At 50.8% G+C, this 23,833-nt stretch overlaps 1 protein-coding gene across 2 annotated transcripts in view; it reads left to right on the top strand.

Annotated features, from left to right (window-relative positions):
* The first annotated feature begins 201 nt into the window (after nt 1-201).
* The window catches only part of PBX1 (PBX homeobox 1), a 132,939-nt gene continuing 109,307 nt past the window's right edge, over nt 202-23,833 (top strand). For both annotated transcript variants that reach the window (XM_063165224.1, XM_063165225.1), the window contains exons 1-2: nt 202-647; nt 3,150-3,223. In XM_063165224.1, the coding sequence (XP_063021294.1) occupies nt 457-647; nt 3,150-3,223 (265 nt within the window). In that variant the 5' untranslated portion in view covers nt 202-456. The remainder of the gene's footprint in view (nt 648-3,149; nt 3,224-23,833) is intronic.

Genomic DNA, 23,833 nt, shown 5'->3' on the forward strand with positions numbered 1-23,833 from the left:
CTGCCTCCCCGGCGCGGGGCTGAGCTGCCCTGCTTTTGGAGTCGCCGCCGTTTCCCCTCCCTTCCCCGGAACCCCCCCCCTTTTCCCTCCCTCCTCCTTCCCTCCCTCCCTCCTCCCTCCTCCCTCCTCCTCCTCCTCCTCCAGCAGCCAAAGGGATTTTTTCCCCTTTCTTTTTTCTCTCTCTCTTTTTTTTTTTTCCTCTCCCCCCCCCCCCTTTCATTTTTTTCTCCTCCTCCTCTTCCTCCCCGCCGCGGAGCCGGGCGCCAGCGTGAAGGATAAATAAAAAGCGAAGAGGAAGAGGCTGGGGAGGAGGAGGAGGAGGAAGAAGGGGGGGGAGGAAAGAAGAAGAAGAAAGCGAGCAAGAAAAGAAAGCGAGGAGCCAGGCGGCCAGCCCAGCCGCGCCGCTCCCGGCAGCCAGGGCAGGAGGCGGCGGCGGAGCGGGGCCGGCGGCCGGCGATGGATGACCAGCCGCGGCTGATGCACACGCACAGCGGGGTGGGGATGCCGGGGCACCCGGGCCTGTCCCAGCACATGCAGGATGGACCAGGCGGGGCGGAGGGGGAGGCAGGCAGGAAGCAGGACATCGGAGACATCTTACAGCAGATCATGACCATCACGGACCAGAGTTTGGACGAGGCGCAGGCCAGGTGAGAGCGGCGGGGAGCGGGAGGCGGGGGGCAGGTGCCGGGAAGTTTCCCCCGCGCCCCGGCCCGGCCTTTGTTGTCCGGCGGGGGGAGCGCGCCCGGCCGCGGGAGCATCGGGGTACGGGGGTGCTGCTGCTCCTGCTGCGGGGAAATGTGGCAGGGGGGGACGGGGAAAAGAAAGGGGACCGGTGAATACCCCCCCCGCTCCCCGTTTATTTTTTCGCATCTTTCTCCCACCTCCCAACTTCGGGGCGGTTTCGAGGGGTCGCCGCGCCCGCAGCCTCCCCCTGCCTCCATCCACAAGCTGGGCCTGGCTTTTCCCAGCCTTTTTGGGGTGGGGGGTTTTAACTGCGGAGGGTGGTCGTGGTTGGGGCTCCGCTCCGGGCTCCTCCGAAAGAAGCCACCAAGTGCTGCCCCGCTTCTAGGGCGGCTAATAATGTTCTTTCTTAGGCCCCTGTAGTGGTGTTATTTTTTCAGCGCGTTTCTGCGCCTTGAAGATGCTCATAGAAGCTCTGCCTTTTTTCTTTTTTTTTTTTTTTTCGCCCCTCTTAATTGCAGATGTATTTAAAAAGGAAGAAATAAGGCTGTAAGAGCCGATGTCTGAATTGCCCTGAGCTTCGGAGAGTGCAAACCTAATGCGCACCTTCAAAGGCACTACCAAAAGTTCAGGGAGGGGAGGAGAAAAAAAAAAACCCTCAAATGAAGGAATTAGAACAAAAAAGTTGCCCTGAATTGCCTGGGTTACACTTGATATTTCTTCTGGGCTGCAAAGCTGCTTGGTGTGTTGTCCTTCCTCCTGATATTTATGCCCCGAGTTGAAGCAGATTGCTAGAATACATTGTTCCTGGAAAAACGCACCGCGCAGCCCCAAAACTCGCTGAAGAACTTGCAGAAGGATAAAAGTACCCCAAACCTCAGCGTCCATCCTCCCTGCCTCCACAGCTTCTGTGGAGCTCCTGCTTACCAAAAATGCTTGTTGTAGGGTTGATCTTACTCATTTTCTTATGTTCTTGCAGGGGCAGAGTAGCTGGGAGGAGGAGGAGGAGGAAATCATTCACTTTCTCCCCGGCCAGACCCGGGGCAGTGAGGGGCTCTTCCTTTGGAAAGTTGCAGGAATCGTGTGTGTTCCTGCCTGGATAATTTAGTGTAGTTAATCAAATCAATAAAACCAAAGCAGAATAGAGCTAGGAGAAGGCTTTACGGGTTTGCCTTGCTGGGCTATTTCAGCTGCTTCCTCCCAGTGCCTTTTTCTTTCTTTGTAAATTATTATTATTATTATTATTATTTTTAATTCTGAGCTGGCAAACACGCTGCATTTATCAATAACATTGGGCTTTGCATTTTCTCCTTCCCTCCTACTGTTGCGCGGTTGTTTTGCTGCCTTTTTTTTTTTTTTTTTTTGTTTATTTTTTCTTCCTTGGTTATTTTTTTTCTAAATTAAGTTTTTGGAAGATACAAAGTGCCAGCATTATTTGTGAGAGGGCCCTTACAGCGTACGTTCGTGATTTGCGTATACCCAAATGTCTGCGCCCATCTGGGTGTGCTGATAAGGGAGCACTGTGGTTCTGCAAGGGTATATACCTTTGAGAGACTTCATCAGATATATAAATCTTTTTAGCATGTTGTGGGTGGTGGGGTAAGTAGTGTGAATGTTTGCCAGATGTTCACATCATCTTTCGCGTGTAATTTTGGTTGGTAAACAGAAATTCCCCGTAACCGGCGCCGGATAGCAACAGCCCCGTGTGCAGACTGAACCCTTGGCTAAATCACCCCATGGCTCAAGAGAAAAAAAAAAAAATGAAATCACGCTGTTTCTTTGCGTGTGGTGGGTTTTAAAACCAGCCAATTAAAGCGCCCCCTCCCCAAAGTCTCTCCTCAAAACCCACAGGAGAACGGTCAGCTCTGGAATAACAGCAGCCGAAAGGAGCAGCGTTGAATAGCAATCCCTCCCCTTCCCAGAAGCAGCCGGCTGTGATTTTTTAATGTGTTTACTGTCCCTGTTGTAAAGAATTAAATTTTAACACCTGCAAATAAGCTGGATGTAAGTAGCATGGAGGCAGAGGAATGGGGGTTCTCTCTCCATGTGTCTTCCTGTGCTCCGCGTTGGGCGCTGAAATTCCCTGAATTGACAGCTCTAAGCAGGGGATGTTTCCAGCACTGGGGCAAGGAGGAGTTTATTTCCCCTCTGCCTCACAAATAAAGCACATGGCCTGGTGTGATATGGGAGGTGGAGGGACAGGGAGAGAGCCCAGTGCATTGAACAAGGCATTTGGTCCGAGCTTGGCTCCCAAAAGCTGCTGGTTCTGCCGTGGAGCATCGCGCCGGCCGTGGAGCGCTTTTCGTTCCTAAACTGGTGACATTCACCTCCCCTGCCTTGGCTGGGTGGCTGTTTGCAGCACTGGGGGCTCAAACCTGCCCTCCCTGTGCCAGCCAGCATGAATTGGGAAAGTTGCTCCTCGTGGTGACATCCTGAGCTCACCCTCCCCTCTTTGCTTTTCTCTCCAGGAAACATGCTTTAAACTGCCACAGGATGAAGCCGGCGCTTTTTAATGTCTTGTGTGAAATCAAAGAAAAAACAGGTAGGAAATCAATGCTGTTGGTTTTTGTATTGTTTTTCTTCTTGTTCTTTGGGGATTTTATTCCCCAAGTTTGTGTGCCCCCCGCCCCAATGCAGCACTATTTAAGTGGGGAGAAATAACTCGTTGGTATTTAATGCTTCTGGCAGTGGACTTGCATGATGTGGTTTGTGTCTAGAAGAGAAAATATCGTGGTTTAATTTCTATTGTATGGCCTTTCTTTATTTATTGCTTTTTCTGGGGAGAAAAAAAAAAATCAACCCCCTTGCAATTTGTGTCTTGCTCTAGTTTCTTCTTTAAGACATGGCACTGCTTAAAAAACAACAACAAAAAAATCAGAATGCAGAGTGGGTGTGTGGGAAATAATCCCAACAAAATGAAACTGTGCAGTTTTATTACCATTAGTATTCAGGTAAACACAAAGGTTTCTTACTTTTTTTTTTAAAGAAAGAGTTAAAATGCTCTTGTCTGCCAATCATCCAGGCTAGCTCATGTAAGAGCGAGTTGTCAGTTGCCTTTAGTGAAAGCAATATATTAGATTGTTAGTTACTTTAGGGTACTGTTGTTTTATGGCATGGGGTGTTCTCAGGCTTCTTTAGAAGCTAATGGCATGAGAGCGTTGGTTCTGCTGTTTCCCACTTTCCAGACCTCCTACCATGTACTAACACACTTATAACACATCCCAGGGGGGCATTTAAATTTTAAAAGCAACAATTAAAAAATAGCAGTCATCAATCAAGGGTGATCTTAAACAACAGATGCTCAGGGAAGGACATTTAGCAACATGCACCACTTATTTATGTATTTGTTGGAATCTCTTTTATTTTTTTTTTTTTAATATAAATGTAAAAAAAAATAAAGTGGGGGGAATGATGGAAATCTGGGGGTGGTTAATCTCTCCTGTTGGCTTTCTGAGCTGACCAGAGTTGATCTGTGGGCTTTCCCAAGCCGCCGTAGCTGCCTTGTTTTAGCACGCTGCAAAGTACTTGACTTTTCCCCCCCTTCCCCCCTCTTTACAACAAGGACTGAAACAGTCAATAATTCATATCTAAGCCATATAAGCAAGGGCATGACATGAATGAAAGTGACAATAAATATGATTGCACACCCAGTTGATATACATTGATAGTTACACATAAAAGGGGAGCAGCTTTCAGAAACCTGAACTGGGTCTTATTTTTTTTTTTTTTTTCCCCCGTCCTTAAATATATATATCTAAAACCTCCCAGCATGAGCAGCTGATTGAAAATACAATTACTTGACTCCTGCAATATATATAAAATGACTAAGAGGGCCCTTTGTTAAGCGTTGTTTGTGCAGCGTGTAGCCTAGACAAAGCACCTACCGATGGCATTCGGCTCTCCCCAGCCCTCCCGGCTGCGGGGCCGCCTCTGACCTTCCCGAGGAGTCCTTCCCTGCTGACTTCCCATAAGAACCAGCAGTGGGTTTGGTGTGGGGACCTCCAAACTCTTCTTATGCTGTGATGTGAGTCTACGTAGAGAGAAAGGTTTGGGATTGGGAATTTATAGCGTTCCCCCGCGCGCCTCCGCAAAAAAAGGGAGCCACCGAATTCCTTCCCCTCTTCTCTCTTTCTCCTGTAATTTTGTGTGAGCCAAGGAGCCTTTGCCTGTCCCTTCCCTAAGTGTGTTTGATGCTGTATTTGATGCTCCATATGTTGCCTGTGCAGGGACACTTTTTGGCAGAGTAACTGTTCAATCCCAGCTCAGCTTCGCTATCAGCGCAGTGGCAAAGTTAGGGAACAAGGAATCTGCTGGGACCAAACTTGGTGGGGAAAGCCAGGTGAGCTCAGGGATGCTGTGAGGTCCCAGTGAGCTGGAGAGGGATGAGGAGCTGTGCATAGCCACAGTGACAGGGTGTAATAATTCCTGTCTGCGAAGGAAAATGGAAAGAGATGGTATAGGGCGAAGCATGCTGCTGGAAATAAGGATATTCAGGTGTGAACTGGGGCTGTTTTACATTTTTATAAATGCTGTTTGTTGGTGTTGTGCCTGGATTCCTTGGCTTACAGGGCTGTGCTGTGGAGGTCTCCAAAGAGGTTGACTCGAGATAGCTTTTGGAGCGTTGTTTATCTACCCTTGGATATGTTTGCGGTGAATTCTTTCACTTTGCAAATTCAAAGACCTCCTCCCCTCTTCCCCCCCCAATCTGCATCCCCAAAAGTCACACTTCATAAGAAAGCAAACAGCCAGATGGTTTCGGTTTATTTTTATTATTTTTTTTTTTAATCACTGCTTTGTGGGCCCAATGCTAGGAGGAAGTTTGCCTTGTTTTTTCTGGGGCCGAGGGTACCGCCTGCGTCTGTTTGCTTACCCCTTCCTCGCGGGCAGCGGCGTGAAAGTTGAGCCAACTTCTCGCTTCCCACTTTCCATGTAGCTTCCCAGATTTTTGCATGTGTGGCGTTTGAAATCCTGGTGATTGTTTGTGGTCACTGGTGGGTGTTTGAAAGTGCGTGCGTACATCTTCCCCCCGGCGTTATGATGTGCAGAAATGTGCGTTCGGTTACCCCGCTGCCTGATTTAAGTGACTCCAGAGCCTTGCAGAGACTTTACCACCATCTCTCGCAACATTATGGCTACTATTTCATAGTGTTAACCTTGTCTTGAGCAAACCCAAAGTGTCCATAAAGTTCTTACAAAAATAGGTCATCTCTACTGGCCAAAGAGTCGCCTTTTGCATTTGGGCTCTTCAGTTTTTTTTTAAAGTATTTATTATCACTTTTAAAAATTATAATGATAAATGGCAACCCCCTGAGCTTTTTTTTTTTTTTTTTTTTTGGTCTGCAGACCTTTGGGGTGATATCTGTTTAAAAGTAATAAAAGTTGAGAGATCTGATCCAGGCAGGAGTATGTAGGGGAAGGAAAAAAATTGCTGCTTAAATATACATCGAAGTTGTCGGCGTTCATTTGGTGTGTTTTCACTTGCTGTTGGTTGCTTTGTTGCGAGGGAAGGGGCAGGACTGCCTTCAAATGGCTGGCTGGCTGGCTTTTTGGAATAATAATTATGGAAATGGGAGGCATTGTTGTCCTAAATACAATTGATTCCTCCATCAATAGGGATTGAAATCGGAAATTGCATTCCTGATTTATAAAAAGTTTGAAGGCAGGGGTAGGGTCTCTGTCTTTATGGCTGTTTATTTTTTTTTTCCCTCTTGTTTTTTTCCCCTCTCTCTTGGTATGTTTTTTTTTTTTTTAAGCTGTTCTCTGCATGAGCAGAATAGCTAAGCAGAAGAATCAGGCAAGGCGTACGCAGACGTGGGGTCCTTGGATGGCAAACTGGAAAATATCTGCTGTCAAAATGCAGCAGCATCTATTTCAGCTGTGAGCCTTTCCCAACTCCCATCTCGTTCGGCAGGGACCGGTGGGGAGAGGCTGAGCACAGGATATATGACCATTTAATCTGATTCCTCCTCCTTAAGAGCTTTTCCCATCGTTTCACTTTCTCCGCTCATTTGGGGGAGGTGAGGGCATCGGGCAAATTCTCTACTTCTTAAGAAGACCCTGACTTTGCATTTGAAATCTCACAATTTTTTATTTTCTTAGCCTCCTCTCCCTCCTGTGTTGAAGGAATTCGGGATTAAAAGAAAAATGTACATAGCACCAATGGGGGGGATTTACAAAGTGGAATATTTATAGACAGCACTGATTAGCCATGCAATTGTTGTTGAATAATGGGTTTGTTGTCTTTTTTTGGTTTTTGTTTTTTTTTTTTTAATTTTAGAACATAATAGCTATATAAGGTGCCTCTTAGCTACCTTTCCCTGTGCATTATCTTCACCAAACTTAACTCAAATCAGATCTTTGGAGGAGGTAGGATTTTTCCCCTTCTTCTCTTCCTTAACACCCCTTTGTTCTCTCCAGCTCTGTGTTCAATTAACACCCCCATCGCAGAACTGTAGTCTTTTTTTTTTTAATGTCTGTTACTGTATTTCACTTCTGACACCTCTCTTATTATTCTTGCCTGCTATTTCTCTTTAATATAGCAATTATGATATGGGGTTTCTTTTTCTTCCTCCCTCCCTCCCCTCTTTTCCCCACGCCCCAAGTAAAACCCCACCAGGAGCAGCGTGGGGAGAAGAGGGGCAGATGGGGTGTGGTGCAGTGCTGGGGTTTTTGGGGTGTGGGGCAGAGCTTTGACAGGGGTACACTGGCAAGCCCAGTGCCCCTTGGCTCAAGCATTCCTCCCAGCAGGATGGGGCAGCTTGCTTTCCTTCCCCAGGGTATCAAATCCTGCCCTCCTCCTTATCCTGCCTTTCCACTGAGGAGGTTTCCCAAGGCGCAGGAGAGAGTTCAAAACCCCGATTTGAATTTCAATGCAATTCTTGCACCTAAGGCATCATTCTGCTGCTTGGAAAGAAAGCTCATCAGGGAAGTGCTCAGTCCTGCAGCCCTGCAGGATCTGGGTCCCTGCTCAGCTCTGGGCAGGTCCAGCCCTCGCCTGGCTGCTCTCCCTCCTGCCCTTCAAAGGGGAGGAAGCCTTTGCTTTGATATTTGTTATTACTGATTTTTTTATTTTTTTCCCCTTCCAGTTGAAAGGCTTTGAAGGCAGAAGTGATGTTTCTCTCTCAGTGCCAGGCAGAGTCTGCAGGGTCCCTGGTGTGGCTGCCCTGGGGGGAAGTGAAACATTTTGGGAGAGCGGGGGGCCTCCAGCCCCATCCACACCGCCCGAGGAAGCCTTGCTATAACTCACAATTAAAGTGCTTCCAGAAACCTGATGGCTTCAAGGGAAAGGAGGGGAGGGAGTGTGCAAGGGACTGGAAGATAGGGATGGTTTGGTAGACCTTGGCTTGGTGGAGGAGTGGCTGCCTCTGGGACTGGAAACCACTCATCCTGATGGGAGGTGGGATGTGTCCCAGTAGGTCCTGGCAGCTGGAAGGAGCAGGGTCTTCAGGGCTGGACCTGTCCCTAAAACAAGTCAGTTTTCTGGGCTTTTATTTTCCAGTATGGTGGTGTCCATCAGGGGGATGGGTGGCTTTGGAGGAGCGTGCTTGAGGGCAGGCTTCTCTTTTTTACTTTTAATTTCATATTTTCTTCTTCTCCCCTGGTAGCATGTGGTTGGAGCTCTTTGAATGGAGCAGGCTTAATTAGTTTAATCAAAATTGGCCTCCTGCAATCCTCCAGGGGAGGAGGTGGGAAGAACAGGGCTGCCAGTGGGCTCTTCTTCCCACCTCCTCTCCCTCAGCCCTGCCATTAAAGCAGAGAAACCAGGCCTGGCTCTGGCATAACATTCCTGCTCCTGAGGGGCTCCCTGTGATTTGGGGTGTACTGGAGCAAACCTGTTTGCTTTTTATTTCAAGCAGTTTAACTGTTCTATTATGGGTGCCTGATGTTGAGCAAACTTTGTTGTGACTGCAGCAGAGCAGGAAGGTGCTCATGGAGGGTCTGCTGTGTCCTGCTGCTCCCAGCCCTGTCTGTTTTTTCCTGGGAGATGGATGAGCCACTCTTGCAGCTCTTGATCCCCGTGCTCCCAAGTTTCCAAGCCTTTGCTTGCACTGGCCTCCCAGGTTTTGGGTGGCTTTGGGTCCAGGGATGGAGGGTTCCTGGATCAGCTCACTATTTGGGTGATTCCTGCTGACAAGGCACAGAAGAGAACAAATCTGCATTCACTATTAATGCATTTGGAAAAATACCTGTATTAACCATAAACAGCAGCTAACCAGAGCATTCTCTTCCATAAATGTTGGGTGTTTTCCCTGCTGCCATGGGTCTCTCTCCAGTCCATCTCCCCTTGCCTGTGCATGATCCTGGCAGCAGTCAGTTTGTGGGTGAGTCCAGGGAAAGAGATCCTGTTATTGAGCCTTGTAGCTCCAAATGAGAAACTCAGAAGATCTTTCAGGCCTAAATTTCTCCAGGGAAAAGTGGTTCAAGTTGCCTTATTTGAGACCTGCAGAGGGATTTCCTCCTTGGAGCGCTGAGTGTCTGCAAGCAGAGCTTTTCTAAATGCTCTCAAATGTGAGATTTATTCTTGTTAGCAGGACTCGTGCCGGCCCTGGGTTTGAGGGCAGTGGTTGTAAACAAAACACAGCGAAACTCTGAGACAATTTCATCATGGTTTGTTTTTTGGTTTTTTTTTTTTTTTTTTTTTCCCTGTCACAAGGAAATTACTGCATGCAGCAGTCCTTGAGAGGAGTAGGGTGGTGGTTTAAACATAAATGGGTTTGTTTGCAGTGAGATATAGTAGGCTGTGCTGCTGCTTCTGCTGAATCAGAGCTGTGGATTTTGGCAGGGAGAAGGCAGGAAGACAGGATTCCTCATCTGCCTTTGCTTCAACACCTTATTCCCCAGTTCCTCCTTTAATCCTGGAACTGCTGCCTTCTCTGCTAATGAAGCTCTGCAGAGGGCTTTGTGATCTCTTGGAAATCTGCTGAGAAGGATTTTAGTACTACCTTTTTTTCCCTCCTTGTGCTTGGAGTTGGGGTGCTTTGGGAGACAGCAGAGCCTGTCTTGTCTGCCCTGTGCACTACAGGGGTGGTTTGCAGTTGATGCAAAATATGAGGAGCCCAATAGGAATGGGGCTGAGTGTTCCCCTGAAGAAGTGATATTATTTATTTTTCCACCTTTTTTATTATTTGTAATTTTTTTTTCTTCCTGCTTTGCATTCTTACGGCAGTGAGTTTCTCTTGGTAACATGCTGTGGGGAAGGTGATCTGCACAAAACTGGCTCCATGGCCCCCAGAGCAGGATGCCCACACTTTTGGGCTGAGTTTTCAGGCGTTTGGGTGCCACGTATGGAGAAGTGATGCTCCCTTGTGCTGCAGGGATGTGCCCTGATCAGTGCCTAGCATGGGGGACTCCGTGCTGGGTCAGGGTTTGGAAGGAGGTAATGTGATTTACAGCAATGGATCTGGTTAATAATCTCCAGCAGCTTCTGTATACTCAGGGGCTGCTCGTATTCCCAGCCAGGTGTTTGCAGACCAGATCAATATGGCCCTATTTGCATGGGGCTGTCCTTAATCTAATAAACCAACCTCAATCTGCATCCTTTGCTTTCCCCAAACATCCATCGGGCTCCGGTCTGGCGAGTGTTCCCAGTGGTGGGAGAAGGTGTTTGTGGGCACTGCCTGGCTCCTGGGCTGCCAGCCTGGGGTCACACGTGGCATCCCAAGGCTGCACCCTCTGCCAGGGCCCAGGCTGTGTGAGCACCCCAGATTTTTGGGTGTGCGTGGTGCTTTGCAGATAAGCAGCTCCCCAGTGCGCTCCCGAGGCATTGATATTGGGGCTTTTTTGTGAAACCCACGTTGCCTTTGGGGAGCATCTGCTGGGAGCTCCCTTGGAAACCAAAGCTGATGGTTTTGTGGGCCGGGTGGTCAGCAGCTTCTGCTCAAAACTGCCTCAGAGGTGCTGCATCCCCCAGCGACTTAAATAATCCAGGGTGGTGGGTGCTATAGGGATAAATTACAGAAAGCTGTGGCCTGAGGAGGCTGTGGGCTGAATACATTAGTGTGTGTTGTCAGGCCAGGCTCAGGAGGGACTCAGGTGATGCTTTCTCCCACTGCTGGGAATCGCTTGGCCTGGAATTATTGATTTGCAACTGTGTCAAGTAAAAAAAAAAAAAAAAAAAGGAATAATAATATCTCTTGGCCTTGTGTTTGTGAGCTGTGCCCCTGTATGTGTGCATATATATAATTTTTTTTTTTTTTTTTTTGAGCTGGAACAGAAAGGCACTTCTCCTGGCTCCTTTTCTTGGTGGGGAAGGCAAGGCAGCCAGGGAATGGGCAGCCAGTGGAGGGTTTGGCTGCCAGGGAAGCCGTGCCTGCCGAGGAGCAGGGTGCTGCTGCTGATGCTCCGCATTTTGGGAGCCACCATGGACAATAGAAATCCCCTGTGACACCTTGAGGGAGCCGTACATTGTCACTGTCCCCTCCCTTCCCAGCCTTTTATTTATAGGAGAAGCCTTACCCAAAATAGCTTTTTTGCTTGCCCTAAGCTGATGGGTTCTTTCCAGCCCCCTCCACCCTTTTTTTCCCCTTAAATCTACTGATAAATGGAAAACCCGCAGAAGAGCCAGTGCTGTGAGGAGCTGCTCTAATCTAAAATGATAACTTTGCCATTTTACTTCAGCCTTGTTGAAAAACGAGCAGAGCTGCCTTTGCAAGTGAGATCAGCCTGCTTAAATGCTGGTGCCTGGATTTTTGTTTCTCACCCGAGTAGAATCCGGGAAACTCAGTTCATCATTTCCACATCCCATTTTTGGTTTCACACAACCTGGCTGGCCTGCCCATCCTCGTTACCAGAAGAGGAAAATCAAGTTTCTCTCCTGGTTGGATAACATTTTCAAATTCCAGAGTGATGTCGATTAGCAGAATTAGCAGTGGCAGGTTACCCAGCAAAAATCCCTTTCCAGTTGTGAGGTGTTCCTTGCTGGTTGCTGCTTCTTGCCCAGCTCCAGCATCCCAATCCCAGATATGTCTCCACAGCGTGGGGATTTTTCTCTCTTAACTCAGTGCAGTTGTTTCCTTTTGACATTTGATATTTACAAGGCTGGAGCCAAACTGAAAGTGAATCTGCCCATAACTCTACTAAATGTGCCTTTCTAATTTCAACATTAATGTTTCAAAACCCAAGCTGCTGGTGGATATACCTTTGCTTGTTTACACACATCTTTTTTTTTATTTTTTTTCCTTGTGCTGTGATTCTCTGGTGAAACATTAGGAATGATACAATACCTGGAGCCTCTGCATGGATTGGTCTATGGCTTTCAGCTGTAAACTTGGCTTTTAACCCCTAAATCTCTAATTTTAAAAGCCTGCAAGTGTTTTAGGTTAGTATTTTGTTTTGTTTGAGAGGAGCCTGCTTATATGCAAAATTATTATTGTAATATATGATTCATTACAATAATATTGCAAGAATTTTCAATAAGATGATTGATTGCGATATTGCAATAAATTGCAAACATATTATTTCAAATACTGCGATAACGTGATGAATTTGCAATCCTCTGATTATTGCAAATCTCTAGACAAAAGGCTAGAGATTGCAGTTCACAGGGTGAAAGGAATTAGCTGGGAAGAGTTGTGGCTGTCAATCCTGACTTGATAGCACAGGACACAGCCCTTCCCCCGGTAGGTTTAGCATGGTGCTGGCGCTTTCCAGAAGAGCGCTTGCTCACATTTAGGGAAGTTACAGGCAGCGGGACACACTGCATGGTTGGAAGTGTGTTTTGAGGGGTTTTGAAGCTTGCTTTGAAGGGGTCACCTCTTTATTTCTGACACAGATTGGCGAGGGTGCAGCGTGGTGCTGTGAGAGAGCCGCAGAGAGCGAGGAGCCGCTCCCGGAGCGGTTTGGGGGGAGCAGGTGGCAGGAATGGTGTTTTCACTGAATGTATTATTCCCCCGGAAAATCCTGCCTGTTAGATCTGGTCAGCAGATGTGAAGTGTCGATCGCTATCGGCGGTGGGAAGGCACTTGCAATATACTTTGCTAATGGAGAAGAACCCGAGGAGCAGTTCCCCGATTTACGCTCTCGGCGATGTGAAATGAAACCGGCTGAAGCGCTTTGCTCGGCGAGCTCGTAGCAGACCACTTCTTCCTCCCTACTTGATGCAGATTTTTCCAAAGAGGCTTTTTCTTGGCTCTGTTGCTGGGTGGCCAGAGGTGGCTGGGAGGCACGGACCCCTTAAATGCATCTGGAGGCACAAAGCATCCAGCATGGGGGAGCAGGGAGCAAGCAGCGCCCGCTGTAGCTCACTCCAAAGCCCCGGTACAATTCTGTCCCCAAGTGGCTGAAAAGGTCATTTAGCGCAAGAGCAAACGTTTATTTTTTTTTTTCATTCCCTCAAATAGTCAAATTAGCATCCCTTGTCTGCCACAGGAGCTGCTGGAGGGGGCATCCTGAGAGGGATTATAGGTAGAAGTGCCTGGGCCTGGGCTGTTCCTCTCCCGAAGGTCCCCGGCTGCTATTTGCACATCCCAGTGTCTGACTGCGGCTGGCATTTCCCCCGTTTGCTGGAATTTACTTTCTGCCTGGCGAGGGCATTGGGTAACATTTGCACACCTGGGCTGCTTAAGCTGCACAGGGGCTGGGGGGATGTGTTGGAGAAGGTCAGGGGTCTCTGCTTTCCTTGTGGGCAGGAGGGAGCAGGGAGAGCAGCTGCTGGTGCTGTGTCCTCTCCAGAGACAGCGAGCCGGAGGGGGAAGGTGGTGTTGTGTAATGTCACGATGTCTGTGCAACCATCTGGACCTGCTCTGATGTTGGGTGGCTGCAGGCTTGGCCCTGGCTCTGGGGAGCTCAGCCCCTGCTGGGTTTGCTCTTGTGGATGGATTGGATGGGCAGTGGGGTTGGTTTTTATTGTATTTATCTGTGTTTCCTTTTGGATAGGATTGCAGTGCATGTCTGGCAGGTGCACAGCCTGGGGTGGGAGTTTTCTTTGGAAATAACTCTTCTGCATCCAGGTCTCGGAAGTCATGGGATCCTCACCTGTGGGCTGTCGGGGATAAGGATGTGCAGCAGCATGATGGCATGGCTGGCCGCTCAGAGAGACTATCCCAAGGGCAGACTGGAATTGTTTACCATGAGAAACTCACAAGTAGCATGGAGGAAGGTGAGGCACAGCAGAGAGTGGTGGTAGGGGATGTCCTTGGTCTTTCCATGTGTCCTGAGGCAATGGCAAATCCACATAGGTAGAAGGGCAGATTTTTATTTCCCTTTTCCTGGCGCTTTTGGCTAGGCCTTGCAGATGTCCTTCTGCACGGGCAGCACATCCAGGGCTCTGAGAGCCAGGGGCCAGGACAGAAAGTGCAGCCCATGGTGGCACAGTGCTCCCAGACCCCGTTGGGAGCAGCGGGCACGGCTGGCAGAGCGTGCCAGTGCTGCGGGCAAGGGCAGCCCATGGACCTGCTGCATCATCCTGGGCTGGGATTGGGAAAGGAGCTGTGCCATTAGGAGAGGTCCCTGTGGTTTGTGTTTGAAAGGAGCTCCATTAGGGTAATTTTTAAGCTGCTGTTTAATCAGAAGGCTGTCTGCTAATAAGAGAGGGAAATGCTGGGTGGATCTGTGCTCATGCTGCATCCCCTCTTCCTGGTTCCTTTTGCTTTTTTTTAATTGCTTTTGCTTCACCCTTTGGGAATGCTACCCCAGAGGCACCCAGGTGCTCATCAGCACCACTGGGTAGGGCTTTCCAAGGATTTCCTTGGCCTCTTGCCTATTGTGTGTAGTTGTATCCTGCTGCCTTCCTCTTGCTGCATCTCCTCCCTGTGCACAGGCACCAGTGCTGGGTCTGACCCTGGTCAGGGATTGCCCTTGCAGGTTCCTGAGGGAAACTGGTCCTGATGGCTCCATGGAGGGCTCCTAAGAGTCAGCAAGGAGCATGGAGGAGACCTAAACAAAGAACAAATGAGAACCATATAGAGACAAATGGGAATCAGATTTAGGAAGCAGACGAGACAACCCTTGGAAGGGGCAGGGGGGATGTTTGCTTTAATCAGTCTCCTTGGGTTTCAAGCTATAATAAAGCAGATTTGTTTTCTTTTCCCTTCTTTTCCCCAGGCCCCACTTTTTCCCTCTATTTCCTCTTGCTCTTCTCAAAACAGCCCTGGATTCAGCAGCACCAGCATCTCCTTCCCAAGCTCCCACTTTCTGCAAATAGGATTGCTGGCCAATCCAGTCAACATCCTGTCCATTTTTCCCCCTCCTTCAGTGTGGTTCACACTGGTGGTGACTTACTGCCTTGAGCCAGGCTACCTTGGCTGAGCTGCTGGGTGCAGGTCCCTCCCACTGCCAGATGAACTTTTTGGGCTTTCTGAAGCGAGCAGGAGAACAAACCCTTCCAAAAGGGCTGTGGTTCTCTGTGTGGAGTCGCTCTGCCCTGGCACGCTCTGCTGTGTGCTTTAGAGGCAGTCCCCAGGGACTGGCCGTGCTTGGAGGAGATCAAAGTTTCTCCATCAGAGGTCTTGGGCAATGCCTCTGAGATGCTTGAGTGACCTCCTCACATGTGCTCCTCTGGGATGTGGTGGTAACTGTAAGGGAGGATCCTGCTTTCCCAGCCTTCACAGGCGGGTTGGTTCCCTGAGAAATGTGCTGCCTTCCCCTTTTTATTCCATTTTTCCCTGGTTGTTGTCTTGGTGCAGAGCTGGTGGATCTTGAGAGGGCTGGGGCTGTGTGTAGCTGTGAGTCAGTGAAGCTGAGCCTTTGATCTGTTCCACTTGCTGGTTCTGGTGGTGAGTTATTACCTTCCCAAACAGAGAGGCCACGCTGGAGCTGGGATTAGAGATTGCTGTGACCATCTCTGCAGCTCTCCTGTGCTGGGCACCACAGAAGGGATGGGATTTTGCCCATCCTGAAAGGGAATGTGAGCCCTGTGCCTGCTTGGGGACATCTCACCAGTGCCTTCTGCTGGGCTGCTGTGTTTGTTTTCCAGGTAGAGCTTTCTTGTGCAGAACTGTTTTTCTATTTGCTGGTGTTCAGTTGAGAGACGAGGCATCCAGGGTGATCTCCAGCTTGTTCCAGTGTGTTGCTTTCAAGTGCTCTCCTGGGTTTTGTAACCCACACAGCCTCTGTCTTATGTAGGATTCCCCATCCTGGAGACTACATTCACCCAATCTTTCCAGGGATTTCCAGGGAAGGCTGGTGGTGAACAGCCTCCAGCGTATCCCTCAGATTCCCAACTGCTCGTTTGGTGTTCCCAGCCAGCCTGTGGGCTGGGAGTCCCTGCTGGTGTGCAGTGGGTGATGCTGGTGCAGCATGGTGGGGTGGTTTGATGGGACACCCTTCACCCAGCGCTCAGCAGATCTCTCATGAGCACTGCAGAGCTGCCTGTGCAGTTGGAATTGTTTTCCTGCCTGTCAGTAATCCTCCAGGGAGGCAGTGTCCCATGCCAGGGCAGGCGCCTTGGCTGCTGGGCAGGAGCCATTCAGGAGGAGCTGTGTGGTGGCTCTGCTGCCCAGGAGGGGCTCGTTTACCTGATGTCTGCAGGAATACCACAGGGCTTTCCAGTTGCAAACTGGTTTGGCTTAGCCCTGAAAAGCAGAGCCAAGTGTGCCCTGTGGTGGCTTTTTGAGGTCACCACGAGGGAAATCACTTGTGCCCCAATGCAGCCCGAGCCTCCTCCCTTGCTCGGAGCAGCAGAAATCGTGGTTGCAAGCCTTCACCCTGCTACGTGACTGTGCTCTAGGCACTGTTCTCTCTCAGCCCCTCCGGGTGGGTGCCAGGGGAGCTCACGGGTGCCTTGGTGCCCTGGCCCTGGCTGCATCCCAAAACTCCCTGCCCTGCACTCTATTTCATCTTCCCATGCTTCCCAGAGAGGTCTGTGTGTGCAAAATACTTCATGTTGCTGCCAGCAAGCTTCCCTTTACCCGTGCCACGGTGGGGCTTTTTAAAAAAATTTTTATTTTATTAGGAAATTCCCATTTGGTTGCTTTAAAAAGCAAGCCCTTGTGGCTGGCCCCTGGCCCGCCGCTAACAGATTTGTTTGAGAAAAGGCTGCGTTGGCATCCTGCTTTATTGAACATGCCTCCTGGGAAGGCGCTTTGAATATCCTTCTGTCTCCTCGGAGCAGGGAGCTCTCAGGACTGCCTGCCGCCATGGGGATGGGGAATGCTCTGCTCTCCCTTTCCCTCCCACCCCTTCCCCTTGTTCAAGCCTCCCTTTTCTTTTTTTTTTTTTTTCCTTCCTTTTTTTTTTGTTTTTGAGGAGAGAGAGCGCTGTGCACGGTGCGTCCCGCTCCATGCGGCTTTTCTCTTTCCCCACGGAGTTCATCCAAAGTTCGTATCCAGACGATGAACAAAGTAGCTCAGACCTTTTCCTGACTCCTCACCCTTTGTCCTCATCACTTAGTGACAGACAGGAATCAAATGCCACAGACAGGCTGACGGGACAGGGCTGTGTGAAAGTCCTTGGAGGAGGAGGAGGAGTGGAGCAGTGCTGCCTGGATGGGGGACTCATGTTTAAACTCATCTCCCCCTCCCTGGGGAAAGGCCACAGCTACTTTTACTTTGAAGGGCTGAGGGGAGGTGCAGTGTTTTATATATATATATATTTAATTTTTTTTATTTCTGTCAGAAACCGGATAAATTTTGAGCCACAATAGACGTAGGGAAGGAGGACCGGATGGAGTTAGGCTGAGTGTTCAGCACTGGGTGTGCCTCCCTTTGGGAGCAGGGGAAGGAAGGGGCTACAGGCCATTATGGAGCAGAGGCATGGAGCCTGCTGGCCTGCCTGCATCACCTCTCTGCCCTAGGAGCAGCCCTAGGGAGGAGGGGATGCAGCCTGACTGTTCCTAGAGGCTGGCATGATCTTCATTTCCCTGGGGGCAGAGAGCTGGGCTGGTGTAGCTGGGCAGAGTGGGCTTCTCCCTGCTGCCAGATCTGGGGTTCTGAGTGCTCTGAGACTTGCTTTGGCCTGCCAGGAAGGGAAAGGAACAATTTAGCCTGTTTGTTCATTAGCACTTGTCTAACTCATCCAGCTGTCAGGACTGGGATGGCTCCTGATAGGTATTTATTCCTCTTCCAGATGTCCTCCCCAGACTTCCCCTTTTTTTTTTTTTTTTTTTAATGGAAAAAAAATGACAAGTCCCAGACAAGGAAGGTGTGGAAGCACCTCATGGCAGAGATTCTGTGGAGGGTTATGGAAGCTGGTTTGGCTGTAGCCCGGATCTGACAATTTTGGAGGGTAAAACTTTTAAGCATCCAGGGAGAGGAGATCTCTACAGAACGTGTGGTGACCCTTTGTTCAGGGGTGTTCCTTGTGAGGTGCTGTGATCCAGCAGATGTGCTGGTGCAGGGGCCACCCCCTTGTCAGGGAGATGTGAATGTCCCTTGCATAAAGCAGCTCCATGGTATGAGGCAGAGTATGTCATTGGGAGAGAGGGGAAACACTGCTGTCCGAAAAGGACTTTGAAAGGACCATTTACATTTGGTCCTTAAATCCTGGAAGTGCTGTGGCTGAGAGGAGGCTCTCCCAAGTTCAGTTTGCATGGCTTAAATGAGCAAGATTAACCTTGTATTCCCGTGTCGGCAGAGGAGAAGCAAAACTGCTCAGCAAGCCCCAGGACTGCGTTCCTGTGCTCCCCAGGGAACTGAGGCGACCACCTCGTTGCCCCGAGGCAGAGCAGGCTGAGCCTTTATCCCAAGCCTGGCTGCAGCATTCCACATGCCTCTGGCTGCTCTCCTCAAGCCCACACTTGTGGGGGTCATCTTGGAGGCAGCAGGAAGGGGCCGGGGTGTTCCAGGGTCTGCCCTCTTTTGTTTGCTGATGTTGCAGAGCTTGCTGATCTGGGTCCTGGCCAGCGAGGCTGACTCACAGAAATCCTCTCACGAGTCTCCTACACCCTCCATTACCTGATCCGAGTGCTTCCTGGCGTGAAGGGAGCTGTGCATTTGTGCAGCTCCCGTCTGCCTCAGGCTGCTGTGGGCAGGGAGCACAGCCTGGCTGGCCCTGCCACCCTCTGCACTGCTCGCTCCCATCAGTGCTGACCATCTTCCTGACCCCGCAGGCAGTCCCTAGGTGTCTTTGGAGAGGCATTTGCTCTGCTTGAAAGGTCAAAGGAAAGACCTCCTTGCTCCTTTAGGAGGGGGGGTGTGTGTGTGAAGTGGAGTCCACATGCCTCTTAGTTGGTTTTTGTAGGGCTGTTGCCTTTCTGTTTGGACCTAGAGGAGGATTGTAGCAATGAGGCAGTTTTTAGTATCCAGGCTCCTTCCAGCTTTCCCTATCTCTGGTAAATGGCGGTGGGTCAGCAGGAGGTGACCACAATAGAGCCAAATTCCCACATTTGGCCCTGCAAATGCTGCGGTCCCTGTTGAGCAGAGCTGGGTGTGAGACGCCTGCAAATCCCCTGCCTTGCAAGCTGGGCAGTGTCCTGGAGTTTCTGCGTTGCCAGTGGTGCTGTGAGGCTCTTTGCACGCAGCTTTACCTTCTCAGGGAGCAGCTGGGGCACGTTCCCATCCCAAGCTGTGCCCCTGTGAGCTGCTTGGCTTGGCAAAGCGCTGCTGTTGCGTCAGGCTGGGCCGTGCCCAGTGAGCTTCTCATGCTTGTGGCAGGAGCATCGCTCAAAATAGTCCTATCTCGTGGCTCCTCTGGGGGCTTGGGGAGCTCTGTGGGTTTGTGGCGTGTTTGCATGTGCTACACGTGAGTTTCTGTCCCCTGGGTCCTGCTGAGTTGCGAGATTTGGGTGTTAGGTGGCTTTGTGGCCTGTGGCTGCTAAGCTGTGTGTGGTGTTGTGCAAGTGGTTTGCATCTTGTGTGAAGTTTGCAGGCACTCTGTGGGGAGAGCAGGAAGGTGCTGGTTTGGGACAATCAGGGAGTCACATCCCCACTGAACTATAGAACAAACCTCCCTGTGGGTTCCAGGGGTCAGCCTGACCTGGTTACAGTGGCAGGGAGGCATTTTTGGGGTCTTGCAAACCATGTGCAGAGACTCCCTGTTGTGTGACCGGGGGCCATTGAGTGGCTTCACTTGACTGATCCCTCACAGAGAGGGGAGTCCTGGATGTCCCTGGTGCCAGAGGAGTGGGAGCAGACCTGTGCAGGATTGGAGGCTGGCAAAGCAGTGCTCTCCCCTCTTGAAATGGGGTTATGCCAGTGGCGGGGTGCACTCCTCTAGGATGGTGGCTGAGGTTTAGGTCTCCCCTAGCCTGAGCTTCCCACTTGTGGCGCCTTGATGCAGCCTGTTGCTAAAAGAGGAAGGTGATGTCCTGAAAATGCCCTCCTAGGTGACTTAAGCACTGAGGTTTTATCACCTTTTCAGCAGAGCTGGAGTCCCACTGCTGGTAAAAATTAGGCACTTGTTCGGGCTGCGGGCTCTCCCTTAGGCAGAATTCTGCGTGCAGAATGGAATATGGGGTATTTCAGGGGAGCAGTGCTGTGTGCCTCGGTAGATTCCCCATCCCGGCGAGTGTGGCAGTGTCCCCCCGAGGCTGCTGGGGCAGCCCCGAGCTGAGCCGCGCTGCCGCGTCCCCCTTGCCCGCTCTGTGCTCGCCTTTGTCCGGCGGCCAGGAGCCCGCAGCGCACAGCCAGCCTCCCTCCGGTGCCAGCCATGCCGTGCTCGGGTCCTGGCCCCACTCCTCGCCTCTGCCCCGGCATTTATCAGCAACCTCCCTTCCCTCCCAGCCGCCAAATTCTTTCTCCGTGCCGTCATCCTCCAGCCAGAAGCCGCCCCATCCCACTCTCTCTCTCTCTCCCCCCCTCCCTCCGAAACCAGCCCAGAACTGCTAGGCAAACATTTTGCCTGTTGTTATTACAGTATTCCCATCTGCATACTTAGTCATAAACCCCTTTTAATTCCAGCCTTTTTCTGGGGCGGGGTTAAGAGTTCAAACCCATCATTTTTCTTTTGGGGCTGGAGGCTTACAAAAGCAGCCCGTGGCGAGATTGTTCGATAGGATGGGGACGGGGGGAGGGAGCTGCACACAGCAGAACTGGCCGTGCAGCCCCTCATCCCCAGGGCAGGCTTTGGATGGGGTTTGTGTGGGGCTGCACACGGCAGAACTGGCCGTGCAGCCCCTCATCCCCGGGGCAGGCTTTGGGTGAGGTTTGTGTGGGGCTGCACACGGCAGAACTGGCCGTGCAGCCCCTCACCCCCGGGGAAGGCTTTGGATGGCGTTTGTGTGGGGCTGCACACAGCAGAACTGGCCGTGCAGCCCCTCATCCCCGGGGAAGGCTTTGGGTGAGGTTTGTGTGGGGCTGCACACAGCAGAACTGGCCGTGCAGCCCCTCATGCCCAGGGCAGGCTTTGGATGGGGTTTGTGTGGGGCTGCACACAGCAGAACTGGCCGTGCAGCCCCTCACCCCCGGGGAAGGCTTTGGATGGCGTTTGTGTGGGGCTGCACACAGCAGAACTGGCCGTGCAGCCCCTCATGCCCAGGGCAGGCTTTGGATGGGGTTTGTGTGGGGCTGCACACAGCAGAACTGGCCGTGCAGCCCCTCACCCCCGGGGAAGGCTTTGGATGGCGTTTGTGTGGGGCTGCACACAGCAGAACTGGCCGTGCAGCCCCTCATGCCCAGGGAAGGCTTTGGATGGGGTTTGTGTGGGGCTGCACACGGCAGAACTGGCCGTGCAGCCCCTCATCCCCGGGGCAGGCTTTGGATGGCGTTTGTGTGGGGCTGCACACAGCAGAACTGGCCGTGCAGCCCCTCATGCCCAGGGCAGGCTTTGGATGGCGTTTGTGTGGGGCTGCACACAGCAGAACTGGCCGTGCAGCCCCTCATGCCCAGGGCAGGCTTTGGATGGCGTTTGTGTGGGGGTGCTCTCAGCCCGCCCCCCCTTTTCACCTTCCAGCAGCTCCAGAAGTGGATGGGGCTGGCTCCTTGGTGGGGAGGCATCAAGTCATGCTGCTGCTGGTCTCCAGCTTCTTTGCTGGAGAATGCCAAAAGAAGAGTTCCTGACTGTGCAGCCCTGGATCTGTGCAAAGGTCTCTCCAGGAGAGCTCCCCAAGAGCAGCTTGATGCTGCTGATCCTTCAGTTATCCCACAAAGATTCAGAGAAATCAATCAGGTCAAAATCATTCTGCCATGTTCTCATTCACCTCCACAGACACACAACACCTACAACCTCCAGGAAAAACCTAAATAAAATACCTTTTCCTCTTTCCAGAGCAACAGGCAGTGGGTGATAGTTGTGAGCACCATATTTGGCCTCACATTCAAAGATTAAATCCGAGGAGAGAGGCTTCTGAATGGGTTTTTTGGGAGCAACTGAGGTAGCAGAGCTCAATGAGGAATGAAGACCTTGGCAGAGAACAGCAAGGTGGTGGGAGCAGGTTAGCTTGGAAAGCATGATGGACTTCAGGAATCCTGATACGGGTCTGGCGGGAAAAAAATAAAGAAAGTTAACAGTTAGCACTAGGACTCCTTTTGTCAGACTCCCTTTGCCCAGCTCTCCATGCCCTTACTTGAGCAGGCTGTGCCCTCCTCACTTGTGGTAGTGAGGGTCCTGCTGCACACCCTCTGGCTGTTGCTGTGCTCACCTCCCACCCTGTGCAGGCATCTCCAGGCTGGATGAGCCCAGATGTCTCTCCACATCTCCCAAAAACCATCGGGATCCATTACTTGTGAGCCTACCCGGACTTAGTAGGTGGCTGTGGTAACAGTTCCCTATTGCCTGTGGGGTGTGGCTGCTTTTAATTCCCTCTGTGGCAAGGGTTTCTAGGTGCTGGCACTTCCCACCAGCCCAGTGCTGCCCCATGGTGAGGAATTCCTGCCCTCCCTTGGCTTCCCTGTGCCCTGGGTGGTGTGGGGGAGGCAGAGAGCTCCTTAGGGCTGTCATTAATTCCTGTGCAAGGTTTGGTGCCTGCATTCTGCCCCTGGACTGGCTGCTGACCTGGGTCTGGTTGGAGGTAATCCCTCCTTCCTCTTGTCTGTTGCAGATACAGCACTGCATCCCAGTGGGGTGGGATATGGACCAGTTACTGCTTTGGGGCTTGAGAGGCATTGGCATCTCCCTGTCTTTGTCTCCCCCCTCCAAATTAAAAGGTCTCAAGGAGGAAATGAAATAAGAATGTGCATTTGGGTTGGCAGAAATGTACAAATTTGTGCAGCTCAGTTTCCCAACGTGTTTCAGTAAAGAAGAATCTCCTGCTTTGCTTTTGAGAAGCGTTAAGAAAGATGGAGACATCTCATGTTTATGTATTTGAAATTAGGCCTTTGCCTTCTTTATTAGGAATATTTCTCTAAAATTTGACTTCAGTTTTAAATTACAAATGCCTTTAATGACAAATGCAGCTCTCAGGTGATGCTATTTAAAAAAAAATCCTGAAAGAACGGGTATTTCGGCAATTGTGTTGGAAAGTTGCTCAAAGGCAGGGATACAGAAACAACTTCCACTTCTCTCTGCATATCCCACCATTCCATCTGTGGTTGTTACCCCACATGGACTATGTGACAGTTTCTCATTGTAGTTTTCCTGCCCCTTCCACTGTTTTTCTTAGATGGAGGGTTTTATCCATGACACTGTGGATATTGAACAGCTACAGGAAAATAATCTAAACAGTATGCTCTGATTTTTAGTGGATCAGGTAGGAGCTTTCTTAAAAAGCACTGTGATCTTGCAACTGTACCCAGGTGGCAGATCCCTGGCAGGATGAGTGGTCCAAATTTGCATCTAAATTATCTTTACTGCTTGATCCCCTAAATTGCACTTCTAGGTGCAGAGATTTTAAGTTTTCTTCCCTACGTGGATGCTGGGTGGTTATTAAGCTGCTGTAGAGGGAAGGAAGCTCGTCACACGAGAAATTTGGTTTTAGCCCCCATTAATCTCGGAGACATTCATTCTGCTGGCCTGAGCACTTGGGTCTCTTGATGTGATAAGCCCCAGCATGTGTTAGATGTGCACTTTTCTCTTTGCAAGTGCAAGGGGAAGGGTCCCGCCGTGAGCCAGAGCAGCTCGTGAGCCTTTCCGCACGCCCGTGCCTGTGCGGGGAGCAGGAGGGAGGGCTGTGGTGGATCCTTCCAGCTTCCAGCATGCCCAGGATTGTGTGCTCGGAGCACGGGGCTCTGCCTGCCTGCCCTCAGCGTGCCTGGCAAGCCACGGCTTGCAGGGCACGGCAGGTCCTGCGCACAGCCCGCCTCGCTCGCTGCAGCTCCCCCAGCTTCAGAGGGGAGCTCGCAGCCCCTCACCCACCTCTCAGCCTTCCTGAAGGGGGGCTGCTCTTTCCCTGCTGCCACGTGGA

The sequence above is a fragment of the Melospiza melodia genome, chromosome 11 (genome assembly GCF_035770615.1).
Source record: "Melospiza melodia melodia isolate bMelMel2 chromosome 11, bMelMel2.pri, whole genome shotgun sequence".
NCBI classification, from domain to species: domain Eukaryota; kingdom Metazoa; phylum Chordata; class Aves; order Passeriformes; family Passerellidae; genus Melospiza; species Melospiza melodia.